The sequence below is a fragment of the Astatotilapia calliptera genome, chromosome 8, assembly GCF_964374335.1.
Source record: "Astatotilapia calliptera chromosome 8, fAstCal68.1, whole genome shotgun sequence".
Classification (NCBI taxonomy): domain Eukaryota; kingdom Metazoa; phylum Chordata; class Actinopteri; order Cichliformes; family Cichlidae; genus Astatotilapia; species Astatotilapia calliptera.
Window position 1 is genome coordinate 16915015 of NC_137429.1, and position 21208 is coordinate 16936222.

The 21208-nt window shown below is 43.5% G+C and overlaps 1 protein-coding gene and 1 long non-coding RNA gene across 2 annotated transcripts in view; one reads left to right on the forward strand and one right to left on the reverse strand.

The window, feature by feature from the left end:
• The window catches only part of LOC145430302 (uncharacterized), a 358832-nt gene extending 339879 nt beyond the window's left edge, over positions 1-18953 (reverse strand). Inside the window, exon 1 of the mRNA XM_080305132.1 lies at positions 17477-18953. Within this exon, the coding sequence (XP_080161258.1) occupies positions 17477-18204 (728 nt within the window). The 5' untranslated portion in view covers positions 18205-18953. The remainder of the gene's footprint in view (positions 1-17476) is intronic.
• On the forward strand, positions 10467-11785 carry LOC145430306 (uncharacterized). Its single transcript, XR_013910783.1, has 2 exons — positions 10467-10856; positions 10935-11785. It is a non-coding gene; the product is annotated as an uncharacterized LOC145430306 (long non-coding RNA).
• Positions 18954-21208: the final 2255 nt, after the last annotated feature.

Below are 21208 nucleotides of genomic sequence, written 5' to 3' on the forward strand. Positions count from 1 at the left end.
TGTTTGGGCACAAACAGTATGCTTTGGCACAAATACCATAATTGCGTACAATTCCTATAACATAGCAGAAATACTATGATTTTCCAGAAATACTGTTTTAGCAGAAATACTAACTTTAGAAACATAATACCTGATCAAAACTTTAAAAACACTTACTAAAGACTTTCAAATTATTTTAATCCCCCTATTAAAAGTGGTAGACTTTTAATTATGTCAAGGTTTTCTTTTAATTCCTTTAATATTTGGTCAAGTACTGAAAAGTGTACACCTCAATTTGAAGATTTGCGGACAGAAATTTATAAATAATTCAACAATTAATTCACCTGTTCTGATGTGTATTCTTCTCTACAGGAAAAATGCCACGTCAGATGACAGAATGCCCAATATGCTTGATTCCATATGTTGCAGTTGGGCAGCATTTAAAAAAATACCACCATGTTGTAAACAAAGAAGAATTACATTTACTGCTAAATTACTGCTCTACAATGTAAGTCACTGTCATACAGTATATGACAAAACATTGCAACAATTTAAAGTGGTAGTTGTAGTTACATTTGTCAAACTGGATGTGATATGCAGTTACAGGGGCAGGCTGGACTGTCCAGTATGTAAAGCTAAAAACCGTATAAGACTGGACAAGCACTTGGAAAATGTCCACTGTGAGATTGAGGTTAGTGTTTTGTATAGCTTACATTTTGTTTTTAAATTAGAATGCATTCTTATGTGACATGTTTCACTAACTTTCTCAAACATTGCTGTTCTATTGTTTATACCCTTTCAGAAATCAGATAAGAAGAAAGTAATGACGACAGCGAAACGATTGGCTAATCTGAAAGCCCTCAAAGCTCTCAGACGTTCAAATCCACAGCCTCCAATGGTGACCTCACTGGACATAGAGCAGCTGACTGAAAGCAGTGATCAAGAGGAGCAAAGTGATAGCAGTGATACCCGTGAAGAATCTGCAGAGATTAGAGAAGACAGCTCAGTCCATTCCCCTGTCAATCAGTCAGATGATGCTCAAGTCCAACATCAGAATTGCAAAAAGTGCAAAGAAAAGGATTTGTTACTTAAACTCCTGAAAAGGAAACTGAAAAGTCTGAAATCCACTGAGGATAAACTTGGCTTCAAACCTCTCAGCCCCCCCAAGCGCCAGAAATTTGAAAGAAGTAAACATGACCCAATAGCCCGGCTTCCTAAATTTGGTATGAATTCTTTGGCAATAATATTGTTTCTTGTGTAGTGTAATGTGAATTTTTAGAACTGGTTGTTCTATTTGGGAACTCACATCCCGCTAATTAAACATTACTACTAATTAGCAATATCTTTCAAATATCATTGTCAACCACTTGAATTAGAAGAATGTTTTCTGTACTTCATCAGTTTGTCATGACACTCCTAATTGCTATGTTGTTACTACATTTTATTTTAAACAGAGAAAGTCCTGAATGCTTGGTTTCAGCACATTTGTGGGACAGGTAAAAGGGACGCCGAAAACTCCAAACAACGGGTCTATCATGTCCGTACCTGGGCATATTTCATGTCTCACAATCAACTCCCTGCAATGACGTTTGCATTTATGGACAACAGAGAAAGACTGACTGAGTACATTTTTACAAATTTCTGTGATATATTAGTCCAGTAATCTCAATAATACTAAAGTGATTACTGATTTGTGTTTGTTTGTGGGCCTTTTTTAGATGGACAACTTATCTGAATAAATATGCTGTAACAACCAAAAGGATCTGGATTGGAAGTGTGAGGGCGTTCTTGCAATTTCTGATTGATGCACAACTGCCAGAGGTCAGAGCCTCCCGTAAGGCTTTAAAGGGGACTTTATTTGCTCTTCAGTCGGAAATGAAGAAGAGCAAAAGGGAGTTACACACCCACAGGCAAGCCATCCGGATCAAAAAATCACGTAAGATCCAACTTTACTACTTAGTTGTTACCTAGCATGTGCAATAAATAAATCATTTATAGATGTCATGATATCATGACTGTGATGTAGTGAGGAACAAGGACTCAAAATGTTGTAATGTAAGGTATAAATTGTATATAAGTAGGTCTTTTGTGCATTGTATATGTACAGTGGTATGCAAAAGTTTGTGCACCCCTGTTGTTTTTCAGGATGTTTCTTTATAAATCATTGGTTGCTTGAATTAGCAATTTCAATTCAATATATCATAAAAATCTGTATTAGGTCTGAAATACAACCTGTTTTATATTTACATCATTGCGTGCAGCATGAATGAGCATGACTGGAGCTGCAGGAACATAAAAACATTCTGTGTCTTTTAGAAATGCTTGTAGATCCTGTCCACATCACTGATTTTCTCCAGATGGCCACCACACACATCCCTGAAGCACTTGGTAAGTGTGTAGTTCATTTCTCCATAAGGACAACTCTAATAACCCCAATAATATCTCTGTTAATGAGAAATTATATAATATTTACTTACCAGCTGTAATCTGTATGTATATATAGTTCAGAATCTCAGATTTACAGAAATATATGACAGAACTTTTTGCTTTCAATTATAACAGACTGCTCATTTATAATCACTTGTTGGACTTTTTGATTTTTCTTCAAATATATAATACATATACAAACAGTAGCATTTGTGATGTTTATATAGGATTATATTAGGGGGAGTATATAGCAATATAAGGGATATGCTCCCCTATCCCTTGTGTCTTACTGTGCAACCTCTATGTTACTCAATAGTCGAGCTTGAGAAAAATCCCACACCTGAGAACCTAGACTGGTTCTATGGTCTTCTGGCTGGATTTGTCATCTGCACAACTGGGCACAGAAGAGGCGTCATATCAAATATGACAGTTGAGGAAGTTGGCACTGCTGAAGCGGATGGTGATGGCCGGCGGATAATCAGAGTAAAATCATTAAGCAATTATTTCTCTCCCTGATTAAAGATATTTTCTTACCAGCGACATCAATGACTGTGTGCAATGTAATTTAGTTGCTGATTCTTTTACAGGTAAAAGAGCACAAGACCAAGGAAACATTTGGCCATGCACTTGTTCCCCTAACGAACGACGAATACATATGGTTTCACCGCTTTGTGTACCACCGCCACAGATACCTTGGTGTATCATCACAACTGATGTTTACCAACACTCATGGAAGGGCTTATTGTAAGATGTTGGCTTCATTCCAAGATGCATGGAGGAAGTTTGGTATCCCAGGAAAACCCACGTTCTCTATGATTAGGAGCAGCATCAGCACTTTTGTGAGTAGTTTCCACTTTATGGTGATTCAATGTTTTTACCTTCCTATCCTTTTAGAGGGATGATATAAAACAGTCACCCTTCCTGGTTCTACTCCCGGTGTTTTAATGTTGAAAGGACATTTCTTTTTCTTTTTATTGTCTTCTGTTGTACTTTTTTTTGTGGTTCTGTCCTTAGCTCTGTAAATCTCCTTGAAAATGTCAAATGTTAGTGCAATTAATAACATTATTTAATGTTTACATTTGTAGAGTGGGAGATCCTTGGGAACCCAAAGCAAGGTACAAGTCCACCGGATGATGTGCCATTCTGATGCAACTGCAGCGAGGTTTTATGAGGCAGATTTAAACTTTGACGAAGCCTTCAAGTGCCGCAACAATGCTGCAAAGGCACTTGCTGTGAACAATAGAACCAGAGACTCTGAGGAATCTACAACCTCAGAAGACAATGAAGATGTGTTGCAGAGAAGATATGCTGGACCAAAGAAAAGAAAGTCTAGTCAAAATGCCACAAGAGGAGAAATTGTGAAAAAGAAGACCAAACAGCACGCAAACACCATTGACACAGACACATCTGGAAAACACCGACATAAACAGAGTGGCAGGGGAAGAGCAAAAGTGACTACAGAGAGTAGTGAAAGTGAAGATTATGATGATAACTGTGAACACATTGACCTTACAGCAGCAGGTACATTGGGATCCACCAAAGGTAAAGATAATGCTAAAGAAAAGGGAAAAGCCACAAAGGACACAGGACATTTCTATAGTCGTACTCAATTTCTTAAAAACAAGTTCAAATGTTGGGAATATCCTAAAATTATGTCAGAAAGAAATGCAATCCAAAGAAAAATGCAAAATGTTGTTAGACCAAACGAAACAACTGAGGGTGTGAACCAAACACAGACAGAGACAAGAGATGAAAACAATGAAGCCTTGAGGCCAGAAAGCTTGAGTGAAGATGGAAACAGTATGCAAACAGTGACTACAGATAACGAAGAAGACAAAGCTGAAGATGAAAATGGTCCCTTGTTGAACAAAACAGACATAGACCAAGAAGTTTCCAGTGGAGTAGTGAGAAAAACTACAGAAAAAGTCCAAGCTTTGAGCAGAGAGGATATAGGCAAAAATAAAAATGAACCAGAGACAAAGATGACAACCAAGGGAAAAGGCCACGTGAGAGCAAAAGGAACAACTGAAAACAAAGACACAGTTAGAGTAAAAGAAGATGGCCCTGGGACTAGCTATGAGTCTCCAGTGGCACACCCAAAAATGAGGAAAAAATCTCTAACGCAGAAAAGGTCTTTGACAAAGTGTGATGAAAGCAAAGAAACAGAGCAAGAAGGCAACAAGCAAGAAAGAAAAAGACCAAAGAGCCTGACTGAAAGACAGCTGTTAAGTCCAAAGATGCTCAGAAGTCACAAGAACAAAGACACACCTAAAGACACCAACAAAAGACAAAAAGCCATACAAAGACTCAGAGGAAAAGGGTTTTTCAGTTGTTTTTGATTTTACTTTGATGTTTGTTTTACTACATTTTTGAAAACTTTGTGATCATGTGAGGTTTTTTGTTTTTTACTCATTTTACACGGACGCTCTGACTGTTTCCTTTTTTTTTTTTTTTTTTTTAGATTTTACTCATTTTGGTCATGTGAGGTCTTTTTGTTATGTCTGAGAATTGTTTTTATTTTTTACTTTTAAAATGTAATTTTTTTCAAAAAAAAAAAGGACAAATACTGATATACATAAGTTCTTGACAACAAATGCCAAATGCAATAATAAAGACTTTTCTGTTCAATTTGAAAATTGTGTGTCTTTGTTTGCTTGTCAATCATTATTCATGGATTTCATTGTAATTCCAAATAACTCACATTTTATACAGACAAGGCTGCTAAAGGATGATATGTAGATGTCATTAATAACATTGGCTGGATTAACACAAAAGAAAAGAAGAAAAGGATGAAGAAGATTGAGAAGCAACAAGAGAAGCTAGAAAGTTTTGCTGAGGATTGTATATCGCTGCCATTGCCCAAACTGAGCAGTCATATTTCACCTCAGTTGAACGCCTCCACACCCTCTCAACTGCCTGCCATAACCACACCAACATCACTTCACCTGCCTGTTGCTTAAACATCATTGCTGAATCTACCGCCAGTCTGCTCCACCAACATCTCCCCCGCCTGCAGCTGCTACACCATCATCACCATTGGATCAACTGTCTGCAGCTGCGGCGCTACCGGAGGGGCCCGCTCTGCCCGAGGGGGTCAGCATGCAGGAATGGCCTGCAAAGTCAGAGCTGGAGGTCAGCGGCACACCAGTGACCTGCTCAGTCGGAGCTGGAGGTCAGAGCACTGGAGGGACCTCCACGTCCAGCATGGCCTGCTAATCACGAACCACCTACCGCGCTTCGCCATTACCCATCGGAACTGCTACATGGCAGTCCACCATAGCTCCTTCACTATTTTGTTTATATAGTGACAAATCATGCCAACAGTTGTCTCGAGCTGCTTAATTTCAGGTTAAGACCCGAAAATAATACAAAGAAATCAGGAAAAAACTGATGATGGCCATCATGAGCAAAGGCTTTGGGAACAGTGGCAAGGAAAACTTCCCTTTTAACAGGGGAGATCAATTTATTCACTTACATTAACAGACATTCCAAAAACTGGATAAAAATTCCTTTTTTCTGTCATTGTTAGTGTGGATCATTCCACCTACCTTCTCCACCACATCACACTGATCAGATGGTAATGCCTTTCACCCTGGTTTATCTCTGACATCAGCACCAACAATTCTTTTACGTTTTTTGTTTAAAGTTATTTTATTGGAGTATCTACCAGCAAGAATTTTGAGAATCAAAGATCACTTTAAGAAACTGTGATTTCAAATGAGTTAAATGTTGCACTAACAAGATTCCCAAAAGCTGTTATTATATTATTTTAATTTAATTTGATTACATTTAGTTTATTTTAATTATAGAAAAGATTCCAAACGACTCATCTTCCATTCCAAGTACTGGTACCATCAACTATGTTGGCAAATTAGATCGTGTGATTGGCTGAAGGATCTGACTCATCATGAACTTTGGGGGGAGGAGCAATAACGTCAGACTGTGATAAGAGTACAGCAGACTGGCAAAGATTTGTTTCAAGGTAAGTGCAATCCTAACCACTAATTCTTTCCTTTTGTTATGATCCTAATCCTTAGTCCTTCCAATGATACAATACAAATAGCTAAACTTCCATAATTTTCATCCCTGTCCCTGGACATTCCAGTTATGTAATATACATCACTAATGCTTCCAACATTGTGCTGATGTCCTCTGTATGCAGTGCGTCTTTGGAAACATGCCATGCTATGTGCACCAAACATCTGAACTGCATTTAATGTTTTTGTTTATATTTTATGTATTTTTTAAAATAATTTCTCTTTCAACACAGTATTGCAAGTCCTTAGTCAAGTGGGCTCCTCACAAGAAGAAGAAAATGGATAGAAGAGCGAGTACTCCAATTCCTGAGGACCCTGTGAAAAGCAATAAACCACCACTGGTGGAAAAAGATGAAACTAGGAAGCTGGAGATTTCTGAAGCCATTAAAGAGCCTCAGTCCAGCAATGATGGTGTGCCAGTGAATGTAAGTTAACAGAGTAACACAGCCAGCAAGAAATGAAATATCAGATGAAATGAGTTACTGTAACAAATACTAAGAATCTCCTCTCTTCATTTGTCTTTGCAGGCAGACGGTGTTGCCGATGGGAAAGGAAAATGACTGCCAATAAAGACACACAAATATAGCTACACACACACGAGCATGCATGCACCTGCACACATATGTTCATATACAACAATGTTCAGATAAAGTTCAATAAAGTTCTTGTTGTTCAACTGCAAAATCCTGTGTTTTCTTTCTCACACTGATGGAGGATGGGAAAAGTCCACAGTCATGGTATTCAAAAAGAATATAATGCAAAGATTTGCAGCTGAATCACAACATGAGGAGCAGCATTGTAATGTAATCCTTCTTATATAATACTGTTATATACCTACTTACTACTTGAAGCACTATAGATTAAAAGTCCCATTTTAACTGTAGATTAAAACAACACTTAAAAAAACAAGTTTAATAATTTGTTTGAAAAGGTGTAATTCCAGATTAAAGTTACAGTACACTAATAAGATTCACAAAACAGATTCACTGAATGTTATTTATTATAATTACAGAAAAGACTCCAAGCGAATCATCTTCAATTCCAAGTACTAGTACCTGCTAATATAGGCAGAATTAATAATGTGATTGGCTGAAAGGTCTGTGTAGTTATGAGTTGGGGTGGGAGGGGCAGTGATGTCAGAGTGTGGTAAGAATACAGCAGACTGGAAGAGATTTGCTTCAAGTTAAGTTCAATCAAAATCACTAATACTCTCATATTTTATGATATTAATCTTTTGTCCTTCCAGAATATAAATCACTACTGCTTCCAAAATTGTTCTGATGTTCTTTTTCTACTGATAGCCCTGTGCATTACTTGTAGGATTTTTGATTAAAAATCCAATTTCTTAACTGTAGATTAAAACAACACTCTATTTAAATAGTTCATTAATTTATTTGAGAAGGTGTAATTCCAGATCAAAGTTGCAGTACACTTACAAGGATGATATGCAAATGCCATTAATTAGGTTTGTCGCATTAATTACACAAAAATCATCCTTGATTTCAAGTTAGTTTAGTAATGGATTATTTGATTTGCTAATCGACAGTGATGTGAGTAGAAGTCCTGAGAAGTGTGATTTGGTAAATGGGAAGTCTAATCACCATTCCTTAACTCTAAATTACTAATTCTTCTGGCTTTAAAAAAAATCCTAATCCCTTAAGATAAAAATAAATACATAAAAAAAAAAAAAAAACACCCAGCGCGCCCCTGCGGGCGGTTTATCCTTCAAGCCCGGGTCCTCTACCAGAGGCCTGGGAGCTTGAGGGTCCTGCGCAGTATCTTAGCTGTTCCCAGGACTGCGCTCTTCTGGACAGAGATCTCCGATGTTGTTCCCGGGATCTGCTGGAGCCACTCGCCTAGCTTGGGAGTCACCGCACCTAGTGCTCCGATTACCACGGGGACCACCATTACCTTCACCCTCCACATCCTCTCGAGCTCTTCTCTGAGCCCTTGGTATTTTTCCAGCTTCTCGTGTTCCTTCTTCCTGATATTGCTGTCATTCGGAACCGCTACATCGATCACTACGGCCGTCTTCTTCTGTTTGTCTACCACCACTATGTCCGGTTGGCTAGCCACCACCATTTTGTCCGTCTGTATCTGGAAGTCCCACAGGATCTTAGCTCGGTCATTCTCCACCACCCTTGGGGACATCTCCCATTTTGACCTCGGGACTTCCAGGTTATACTCGGCACAGATGTTCCTGTACACTATGCCGGCCACTTGGTTATGGCGTTCCATGTATGCCTTGCCTGCTAGCATCTTGCACCCTGCTGTTATGTGCTGGATTGTCTCTGGGGCATCTTTACACAGCCTGGGGTCTTGCCTGGTGTGATAGACCCCAGCCTCTATGGATCTTGTACTCAGAGCTTGTTCTTGTGCTGCCATGATTAGTGCCTCTGTGCTGTCTTTCAGTCCAGCTTTGTCCAGCCACTGGTAGGATTTCTGGATATCAGCCACCTCCTCTATCTGCCGGTGGTACATACCAGTCCGAACGACATTCCAATGTCATTGCTGTATAGCCTGGTAGTGTGGATCAGTGAATCGATGTCTCGTTCACTCTTGGCATACAGCTTGATGTCATCCATGTACAGGAGGTGGCTGACAACTGCTCCGTTCCGTAGTCGGTATCCGTAGCCAGTCTTGTTAATGATCTCACTGAGAGGGTTCAGGCCTATGCAGAACAGCAGTGGGGACAGAGCATCTCCTTGGTAGATCCCGCACTTGATGGTGACTTGTGCTATGGGCTTGGAGTTGGCCTCTAGTGTTGTACGTTGAGTTGAGTTCCTGATGAAGGCTCTTAGGGTCCCATTGATCTTGTACAATTCTAGGCATTCCAGTATCCAGCTGTGGGGCATTGAGTCATAGGCCTTCTTGTAATCAATCCAGGCAGTGCACAGGTTGGTCAGTCTGGTCTTGCAGTCTCGGCTGACTGTTCTGTCTACCAGTAGCTGGTGTTTTGCGCCTCTGGTATTCTTGCCAATTCCTTTCTGTGTCCCACTCATGTATTGACCCATGTGCCTGTTCATCTTAGCCGATATGATGCCTGACAGGAGCTTCCATGTAGTACTGAGGCAGGTTATTGGTCGGTAGTTGGAGGGGACCGGTCCCTTCTTGGGGTCCTTGGGGATCAGGACTGTCCGACCTTCGGTTAGCCATTCCGGGTGTCTCTCGTTAACTAGCAGCTGGTTCATTTGTGCTGCCAGACGCTCGTGGAGTGCAGTCAGCTTCTTTAGCCAGTAGGCGTGAACCATGTCGGGCCCTGGTGCTGTCCAACTCTTCATACTGGAGACCCTTTCTTGGATATCTGCCACTGTGATGGTTACTGGACCCTGTTCAGGGAGGTCGCTGTGGTCTGCCCTCAGATCAACTAGCCACTGAGCATTGCTGTTATGGGTTGCATCCTTCTCCCATATGCTCTTCCAGTATTGCTCCGTCTCCAGCCTTGGTGGTGCTGGTGGTAATAAGCTGTTCTCTTATTATTGTTCCCTTGCCACTGAGAGTACACCTTTGCTGGTTCTGTGGAGAACAGCTGGTTTATTCTCCTGCCTTCTATCTCTCTGGTGTACCTCCTCAAGCGGCTGGCCAAGGCTGTGAGTCTTTGCTTGGCAGTTTCCAAGGCCTCAGGTATGGACAGCTTGCTGTATTTCTTATGCACCTTCTTTGTCGCACCTTTCTGCAACTCCGTTAGTTGGCTAACCTCCCTCCGTGCTACTTTGATCTTGCTCTCTAGCCTCCTTCTCCATGGAGGGTACTGCCCCTTGTGGCTGTTCAACTTGTAGCCAAGCATCTCACTGATCACTGCTGCCGTATTGTAGATCAGCTTGTTAGTGTCGGTAATCGTGGTTGTAGGTATTGTCCGTAGTGCTGCATTAACATCATCTATGTCTGCGGTAGGCTCGCTTAACATAGGGGGTCTAGCCTTAGGACCCTTACTGGATACAGACGCCCCAGGCAGGAATCGCTACGCTATCCAGCTGCTATATATATATATATATATATATATATATATATATATATATAGGGATGGGTATCGAAAACCGGTTCTTGTTGAGAACCGGTTCCCACTGTTTCAATTCCTTGGAATCGTTTGCCATTTTTGCAAACGATTCCCTTATCGATTCCAGTCGCCCCGAATGACGTCACCACGTTGCGGAGCGTCATTTACCTGGCAGGAAACACGGCGCCTAAGCGGCTCAAACGCTCAAAAGTTTGATTATACTTTATGAGAACCGATGACAACAGGGCAACTTGCAAAGTAGATATTTCATTTAAGGGAGGAAACACTACGAATATGCAAAAGCATTTGCTCACAAAACACGCGATGACACGCGTTTTTAATTCCGCTCCGGACTCGTGACTCTCAACCCAGCAGCAGCGGTGACGTTTACACGTCCTCTCCCGTTAATGCGGCAGGTAAATAATCAACTAACAGTGCATATTATGTTAGCGCGATCTGCCTTATTACAAGACCTGCCATTACTGTACATGTAGGTGACCATGATGAGAGAGACAGACAGAGTCTGGCTCAGATGCTGGCAGTTCTCGCTGCAGTCTACCGGTAGCGTCTCCTTTCAGGCCAGGATAGACTAATGTCACCGAGCAGTGACTAAGTTTGTGGTCAAAGGCTTGCACCCATTTGCCACAGCAGATGCCCCCGATTTTTGGTAAGTGAATGTGTTTAATTGTGGGCAGGGACATTACTGGATATTCTTGTGTAATTGCCACAGAACAATTTATGTTATACTTTGTTATTGCTACAGAAGAATGTTGCAGCTTTAAGGCAGGGATGACTCCTGGAGTTGCTTTCTCACTGCATATGCTTTATTTCACAATCAGATCGATTCGATAACAAAAACATACAGCAGCTCCTCTCCTACTCCTAGCCCTTCGCTGCGGTGGAAAAAAGAACGACTTCAATCCCCTTCAAGGAACATACGTACAAAATAGTTTTCCTGATACACCAATGGGGCGTTCAATGCCATCTTGTAAATATGAGTACTCTGGCAGAGTAACAGTTCAAATGAAAAATACACCAGAACAAACAAGCAAACAAAAAAAGAAGTGTGGGGTACCTTTGAACCAATGAACAAAGTATAACAATTTATACTTTTTAACATAACCCGACCCCGTCAATATGTGATATGTCTCACAAGAATATTTATTTTATTATTTTACATTTACAATTTTTTTTCCTGGGGACCCTGTGACACCCCATTGAAGAGCCGTAGGCTGGATCTCTCAAGATCTCACTGTTGGGTTTGTAAGGCCATGTTACTCCTAAATTTCTATCTTGTTCAAAGAGAAGATATAAAACAAAGCTCTGAGCTAATCGACCTTAGTGTTCTCCTTTTTTTTAAAAAAAAAAAGAATCGATAAGAGAATCGATAAAGAATCGAATCGTTAAACAGAATCGAAAATGGAATCGGAATCGTTAAAATCTTATCAATACCCATCCCTATATATATATATATATATATATATATATATATATATATATATAAAGATAAAAATACAGTATCTCAAAATGAAAACATAACCGTAAATTCAGACACGTAAGGTAGTGCTGAAAAGAATGATCTAATTTGCCAACATAGTTGAGGGTAACAGTACTTAAAATACGAGATGACTCTTTTGGAATCCTTTCAATAATTAAAATGAATTAAATGTAATTAAATTAATATTAATTCCTTTTGGGAATCTTGCTAGTGCAATGTTTAACTCTTTTGGAATCACATCTTGTAAAAATGATCTTTGAGGAGGAACCAGGACGCGGGGGACCTCACCAGCCAGTGGTGAAGGTTGGGAAGAACAAGGGAAATTCCTGGCCCGAAGTTGGGGTGCTGGCTTGACTGGCCTCACTTCCACCCAAGACACCGTGCTTTGCAGTCCTGCTCAGCTGTCAGTAAGCCACGGCTGGATGGCTCATGGGGCTTAGTCAGGCAATCGGAATATGTGGTGGTGCATGGATTGTAATACCACTGCAGGTGAGATGGACACACCTCTTTGATCTTGCCTCGCCAGCTTAAAAGCTGTATTGGTTCCTGTGTTGAGGGTTGTTGCGGAGATGTGAAATAAAGCATGCTGAAACGCTTAAAAGTTGACACTGGGCCTTCAGTGGTTTGTTACTTAGGTGCCAAAAGCCAGGATTGTGGGCAGTGCAGACCCACAACTGGACTGGCAAGGGGAGGAGCACTGCCACTCCCCCAAAGTTTGGTGTTGTATTCACAATGATCTTTTAGCCAATCAGAGAACTGAATTCTGCTATTTTTAAAGGGTACTGGACCTTGGAAAGCAAGAATACCCATTAGGAATTTTGTGTGTAAATAATACTAAATCATTAGCAAGAGAAATAAAAAAAAATAATAAATAAAAAAAAAAAAAAAAAATATATATATATATATATATATATATATATATATCAGATTGTTATTGTGGCGAGAATAAGGCACGGCGGGACCACGGAGTATCATTCGGAGCCATCTTTATTTACATCTCACCACAACACACCCAAACCCCTGAGTCCCCGTGTTTTTAACTAGGCGGGCGTGATTAAGGATGCTGTGCAGGTGCGTCCGCCCTCCCTGCACGGCACCGCAGACCACGCCCCACCACAGTTACTGTATCTAAGTTGCAATTGTCATTTGTGGCGGAGGTGTGGTCCGGGGCGCGGCTGCAGGGGAGGAGTGGTGCAGTGAGCTCAACGGGGCGGTGCTGGTAAGAACAGCTGATGGCGATTTTGGACTGATGGTGGTTTTTCCTTCCCTTTATATAGTGAGGCGGAGAGGAGCGGAGGGAGGAAGCTGGGGAAACCGACCGCTGCCACACGGTGTTCAGCTGTCATTCTGTGGACACTCACAATAAACGTGCATCTGATGTTAACGACGTGTGTGTGGGTGTATCTGTGCCTAGTGTGTGTCACAAGTGGTGCCGAAACCCAGGACCTTGCCGGTGTGGGGATGTCCGACCCGCAGGCTGCGCCGCCCGCCCAGCCTTTGCAGCTTTTGGCGCAGGTGCTAGCGGAGATGGCGAAAATGAACCACGACCATGCGGCGGCCCAGCGGGCTCACCTGGCTGCGCTGCAAGAGCAGACGGACCGGCAGACTCGGCAAACCTGTCGGCTGGCCGTGGCGGATCGGCCGTTTGCTTGGGCCCGGAAGCTGCATGATGCGGCCGTACGCTGGCTGCAGCCGGGATCGTCAGAGGGCGAGACGCTGCTGGTGGGCAAAGTGGTGCTGGAGCAGTTCGTGGAGGGGCTGCCTGCAGAAACGGCGAGATGGGTCAGGCGCCACCGTCCCGCGAGTCTGGAGGTGGCGGTTACGTTGGCAGAGGACCACCTTGCCGCTAGAGCAGGGGAGCCCGGGGACAGCGGCAGGAGGTCACGTGGGGTGCTCGACCTGATTAAAGAAAGCTGGGAGGACAGTCCGAGCCCCGCCAAGAATGAGATTCAGTACGTGTTAGACCTGAGAGCAAAACTCCACACTTTGGGGAGGTTGTCACGGGAGAATTTGCTCCAGGCTCAGCAGCGTCAGCAACGCCTGTATGACAGAGGGGCTAGACTTAGGCAATTTTCACCGGGAGACAAAGTGCTTGTATTACTCCCTTCTTCCAGCTCGAAGTTGCTCGCCAAGTGGCAAGGACCCTTTGTGGTCACACGGCGAGTCGGGGACGTTGACTATGAGGTCGCTCGGTCGGACAGGGGAGGGGCCACGCAGATTTATCACCTCAATCTCCTTAAAGTGTGGAGAGAGGTTGAAACCGCTTCTCTGGCAAGCCTGGTTAAGGAGAGAGATGAGTTGGGGCCGGAGGTGCCAAATTCCATCATCCCCGCCTCCCTCCCTTGTGATGACCATCTCACACAGGCCCAGAGAGCGGACGTTGTCGCGTTACAACAGCGTTTTGCGGACGTGTTCTCCCCCCTGCCCGGCCGGACGTCTCTCATTGAGCATCATTTTGTAACGCAGCCTGGCGTGACGGTGCGTTCACGGCCCTACAGGCTCCCTGAGCATAAACGGCAGATCGTTCAGAGAGAGTTGGCGGAAATGCTGAAAATGGGAGTAATAGAAGAGTCGCACAGCGCCTGGTGTAGCCCCATCGTTCTCGTAGTGAAGAAGGATGGGTCGATCCGGTTCTGTGTCAACTATCGCAGGGTGAACGAAGTATCACGCTTTGATGCCTATCCCATGCCCCGGGTCGACGAGCTCCTGGACCGGCTGGGCACGGCCCGCTTTTTCACGACGCTGGATTTAACCAAGGGCTATTGTCAGATTCCCTTGTCTGCCGAGTCCAGGGAGAAAACGGCCTTCTCCACTCCGTACGGGTTGTACCAATTCGTTATGCTTCCGTTCGGCTTGCTCGGGACCCCTGCCACCTTCCAGCGCCTCATGGACCGGGTGCTGCGCCCGCATGCTGCGTATGCTGCTTCCTACTTGGATGACGTGATCATCCACAGCGACACCTGGGCGGAGCACGTGCAGCGGGTGGCCGCGGTCCTGGAGTCCCTGAGGCAGGCGGGGCTCACGGCCAACCCGAAGAAGTGTGCGGTTGGACGGAGGGAGGTGCAGTATCTGGGGTACCACTTGGGGGGCGGGCAGGTGCGTCCACAGGTGTGGAGAAGACTGCGGCTATCGCATCCTGCCCGCGCCCTAAGACCAAAAAGGAGGTGAGACGGTTTTTGGGGCTGGCGGGTTACTATCGCCGGTTCGTGCCGGGGTTTGCGCAGCTGACCAGCCCCTTAACCGATCTTACCCGGAAGGGTGCTCCAGATCTGGTCCAGTGGACGGGGCCGTGCCAGGCGGCGTTTGTGCAGGTGAAAAAGGCTCTCTGTGGGGAGCCGCTGCTTCACACTCCTGACTTTTCCCTCCCTTTTGTTCTGCAGACTGATGCCTCGAACAAGGGGTTGGGGGCCGTTTTGTCCCAGCAGGTGAGGGGGGCCGACCGTCCCGTTCTTTACATCAGCCGGAAGCTGGCGGAGCGCGAAAGACGGTACAGCACCGTGGAGGAGTGCTTGGCTATCCGGTGGGCGGTCGACTCCCTTCGCTATTACCTCCTGGGGCGCTCATTCACCCTCTGCTCGGACCACGCCCCGCTACAGTGGCTTCACCGCATGAAGGATGCCAACGCCCGGATCACTCGGTGGTATCTGGCTTTGCAGCCTTTTAAGTTCAAGGTGGTCCATAGGCCGGGGCCGCAGATGGCGGTGGCCGATTTCCTCTCTCGCTCGCGGGGGGGGGGGGGAGTAGGTTCGGCCGGTGGGCTTCCCGGCCTCAGTCGGGCGGTGGGGGTGTGTGGCGGAGGTGTGTGGCGGAGGTGTGGTCCGGGCGCGGCTGCAGGGGAGGAGTGGTGCAGTGAGCTCAACGGGGTGGTGCTGGTAAGAACAGCTGATGACGATTTTGGACTGATGGTGGTTTTTCCTTCCCTTTATATAGTGAGGCGGAGAGGAGCGGAGGGAGGAAGCTGGGGAAACCGACCGCTGCCAAACGGTGTTCAGCTGTCATTCTGTGGACACTCACAATAAACGTGCATCTGATGTTAACGACATGTGTGTGGGTGTATCTGTGCCTAGCGTGTGTCACATCATTATTAGTAGTATTAGAAGTGGTTGTAGTAATATATATTATTAATCAGTATCAGATACTTTTATTAATCCCAAAAGGGCAATTTATTTTAAATTATTCACAAAACCTATAAAAAGTAATAATCATACAATTAATCGATTTGACCCACGTCATAATTGAATACAGGGAGTGCAGAATTATTAGGCAAATGAGTATTTTGTCCACATCATCCTCTTCATGCATGTTGTCTTACTCCAAGCTGTATAGGCTCGAAAGCCTACTACCAATTAAGCATATTAGGTGATGTGCATCTCTGTAATGAGAAGGGGTGTGGTCTAATGACATCAACACCCTATATCAGGTGTGCATAATTATTAGGCAACTTCCTTTCCTTTGGCAAAATGGGTCAAAAGAAGGACTTGACAGGCTCAGAAAAGTCAAAAATAGTGAGATATCTTGCAGAGGGATGCAGCAGTCTCAAAATTGCAAAGCTTCTGAAGCGTGATCATCGAACAATCAAGCGTTTCATTCAAAATAGTCAACAGGGTCGCAAGAAGCGTGTGGAAAAACCAAGGCGCAAAATAACTGCCCATGAACTGAGAAAAGTCAAGCGTGCAGCTGCCAAGATGCCACTTGCCACCAGTTTGGCCATATTTCAGAGCTGCAACATCACTGGAGTGCCCAAAAGCACAAGGTGTGCAATACTCAGAGACATGGCCAAGGTAAGAAAGTCTGAAAGACGACCACCACTGAACAAGACACACAAGCTGAAACGTCAAGACTGGGCCAAGAAATATCTCAAGACTGGTTTTTCTAAGGTTTTATGGACTGATGAAATGAGAGTGAGTCTTGATGGGCCAGATGGATGGGCCCGTGGCTGGATTGGTAAAGGGCCGAGAGCTCCAGTCCGACTCAGACGCCAGCAAGGTGGAGGTGGAGTACTGGTTTGGGCTGGTATCATCAAAGATGAGCTTGTGGGGCCTTTTCGGGTTGAGGATGGAGTCAAGCTCAACTCCCAGTCCTACTGCCAGTTTCTGGAAGACACCTTCTTCAAGCAGTGGTACAGGAAGAAGTCTGCATCCTTCAAGAAAAACATGATTTTCATGCAGGACAATGCTCCATCACATGCGTCCAAGTACTCCACAGCGTGGCTGGCAAGAAAGGGTATAAAACGTCTGGTGTTTGGTGATGTAAATAAATGTGGTGTTTTGCTTTAAATCTCGTTTTGGGATTATTTTTATTTTCCTTTTTTTTATTTTTCTGCGTTGCACCCCGGTTGCCTAGGCCGGGGTGTAACATATGGGGGCTCGTCCGGGATCGCTGGAGGGTCCTAAATAGTCTGTTGTAAATAGTTGTGAATGGGTTTGTTAATATTTTCGTTTGAGACACTTCCGTTTGGGATTTTGGTGGAGAGCTTTAGTTTTTTTTCTCGTGTGTCTTTTGCCTTATTTTTATTTTCCTGCGTTGCACCCCGGTTGCCTAGGCCGGGGTGTAACATATGGGGGCTCGTCCGGGATCGCTGGAGGGTCCGAAGGAGGGACAGCTTCGGCCTTCTGTCTTCGCTGGAGGATCCGAGGGACCGCTCCAGCCTTCTGCAGCTGGTGGGCTGCGTGTCCGTGTGTGCAGCTGGTGGGCTGCGTGTCCGTGTGTGCAGCTGGTGGGCTGCGTGTCCGTGTGTGCAGCTGGTGGGCTGCGTGTCCGTGTGTGCAGCTGGTGGGCTGCTCATCCGCCTTCGCTGGAGCGTCCGAGGGACCGCTCCAGCCTTCATCCGCCTTCGCTGGATGGTCCGTGGGACCGCTCCAGCCTTCGTCGTCTGCTGGAGGGTCCGTGGGACCGCTCCAGCCTCCATCAGCTTCGTCTGCCTTCATCCGCCTTCGCTGGGGGGAGGGTCCGTGGGACCGCCCCAGCCTTTGTCGTCGCTGGAGGGTCCGTGGGACCGCTCCAGCCTTCATCCGCCTTCGCTGGAGGGTCCGTGGGACCGCTCCAGCCTTCGTCGTCTGCTGGAGGGTCAGTGGGACCGCTCCAGCCTTCATCAGCTTCGTCTGCCTTCGCTGAGGGGAGGGTCCGTGGGACCGCCCCAGCCTTTGTCGTCGCTGGAGGGTCCGTGGGACCGCTCCAGCCTTCATCCGCCTTCGCTGGAGGGTCCGTGGGACTGCTCCAGCCTTCGTCGTCTGCTGGAGGGTCAGTGGGACCGCTCCAGCCTTCATCGGCTTCGTCAGTCTGGATCAAACTTTTCACTTGGTGTTAAATGTTTGATTTTTGGGTGGGGGGAACTGTTACGTTTCGGTGTTGTCAGTGTGTTGTTTTTGGCGTGACTGTTATGTGTTTCCTGTTTTACTTTGAAAGTCTGTGTTATCTTAGTGTTTTCAGTTTACGTTTCCCTGTCTCGTCAGGTCTAATTTGCCCCAGCTGTGTTTCCCTCCTGTTGTCCATTCCCTGATTGCCCTTCTATGTATTTAAGCCTTGTGTTTCAGTGTGTCATGGTCGCGATCTCCCCCCCCCCGTTGTAAATAGTTTGACGTCTGGTGTTTGGTGATGTAAATAAATGTGGTGTTTTGCTTTAAATCTCGTTTTGGGATTATTTTTATTTTCCTTTTTTTTATTTTTCTGCGTTGCACCCCGGTTGCCTAGGCCGGGGTGTAACAAGAAGAAAAACTAATGACATGGCCTCCTTGTTCACCTGATCTGAACCCCATTGAGAACCTGTGGTCCATCATCAAATGTGAGATTTACAAGGAGGGAAAACAGTACACCTCTCTGAACAGTGTCTGGGAGGCTGTGGTTGCTGCTGCACGCAATGTTGATGGTGAACAGATCAAAACACTGACAGAATCCATGGATGGCAGGCTTTTGAGTGTCCTTGCAAAGAAAGGTGGCTATATTGGTCGCTGATTTGTTTTTGTTTTGTTTTTGAATGTCAGAAATGTATATTTGTGAATGTGGAGATGTTATATCGGTTTCACTGGTAAAAATAAATAATTGAAATGGGTATATATTTGTTTTTTGTTAAGTTGCCTAATAATTATGCACAGTAATAGTCACCTGCACACACAGATATCCCCCTAAAATAGCTAAAACTAAAAACAAACTAAAAACTACTTCCAAAAACATTCAGCTTTGATATTAATGAGTTTTTTGGGTTCATTGAGAACATGGTTGTTGTTCAATAATAAAATTATTCCTCAAAAATACAACTTGCCTAATAATTCTGCACTCCCTGTAGTCTGACAGCTGAATATTAGTAGAAATACATTACATTGCATTTTTTACTTAGTCTTGGGAACAAAAATGAGAATCACATTTGAATTCACCTGTAGTTTTCTTTTCTTGTGTACAGTTTGAACCACCATCTTGATGTTACACAAACTGAACTTTGCCATCCTGCAATAACCTAGTGTGAGAATGAAGACACTCCATTTTGACATTTTTAACTTTAACAAACTTTATTAAACTTCATTTTAATGTGCATTTATTTGATTAGATGTATTTGTTGAAATGGAGCAGGAGCAAGACTAACAAATAGAATAATATGGCTAAAGCAACTGTTGCAAATAGTATCCACCAGGTGAATGGATCCATTAATCGCTCAGATGTCCACCTACAAAGTTTATGGGAATAAGAAGATGTACATGTTACTGATTTTATTGTATCATTGTGGAAAATATCTCTATAAAACAAAGAAAAACTTTTTACCTGCAAAGTTGTCCTGTAGGATTCTCATCTTGCAGGCTCCGACCAATGCTTGCTTCGTTGTCAGCATTTTGAATCGGCATTTCCACTGCATGAAGCACAAACATTTGTAGACCTAACACACTGGCACATACCTGACATTCTTTAAGTAGGAATAAGAACAAAATAAACCAATTTCCAAAGATAAGATGCATACAGATGGAATTATCATTATTATCTTGGAAGGATTAGTAATTTCTATTCTATAAGTGGAAGATCTATCACTCAGAGTAAAAAATTGGAAGAATTATTGATTTGAATTATAAAATTGTAAGATGTAGGGATTAGGATTTTTTTTAAAGCCAGAAGAATTAGTAATTTAGAGTTAAGGAATGGTGATTAGACTTCCCATTTACCAAATCACACTTCTCAGGACTTCTACTCACATCACTGTCGATTAGCAAATCAAATAATCCATTACTAAACTAACTTGAAATCAAGGATGATTTTTGTGTAATTAATGCGACAAACCTAATTAATGGCATTTGCATATCATCCTTGTAAGTGTACTGCAACTTTGATCTGGAATTACACCTTCTCAAATAAATTAATGAACTATTTAAATAGAGTGTTGTTTTAATCTACAGTTAAGAAATTGGATTTTTAATCAAAAATCCTTCAAGTAATGCACAGGGCTATCAGTAGAAAAAGAACATCAGAACAATGTTGGAAGCAGTAGTGATTTATATTCTTTAACTGGGAGGACAAGAGATTAATATCATAAAAATGAAAGCATTAGTGATTTGATTGAACTTACCTTGAAGCAAATCTCTTCCAGTCTGCTGTATTCTTACCACACTCTGACATCACTGCCCCTCCCACCATAACTCATGACTATAAAGACCTTTCAGCCAATCACATTATTAATTCTGCCTATATTACCAGGTACTAGTACTTGGAATTGAAGATGATTCGCTTGGAGTCTTTTCTGTAATTATAATAAATAACATTCAGTGAATCTGTTTTGTGAATCTTATTAGTGTACTGTAACTTTAATCTGGAATTACACCTTTTCAAACAAATTATTAAACTTGTTTTTTTAAGTGTTGTTTTAATCTACAGTTAAAATGGGACTTTTAATCTATAGTGCTTCAAGTAGTAAGTAGGTATATAACAGTATTATATAAGAAGGATTACATTACAATGCTGCTCCTCATGTTGTGATTCAGCTGCAAATCTTTGCATTATATTCTTTTTGAATACCATGACTGTGGACTTTTCCCATCCTCCATCAGTGTGAGAAAGAAAACACAGGATTTTGCAGTTGAACAACAAGAACTTTATTGAACTTTATCTGAACATTGTTGTATATGAACATATGTGTGCAGGTGCATGCATGCTCGTGTGTGTGTAGCTATATTTGTGTGTCTTTATTGGCAGTCATTTTCCTTTCCCATCGGCAACACCGTCTGCCTGCAAAGACAAATGAAGAGAGGAGATTCTTAGTATTTGTTACAGTAACTCATTTCATCTGATATTTCA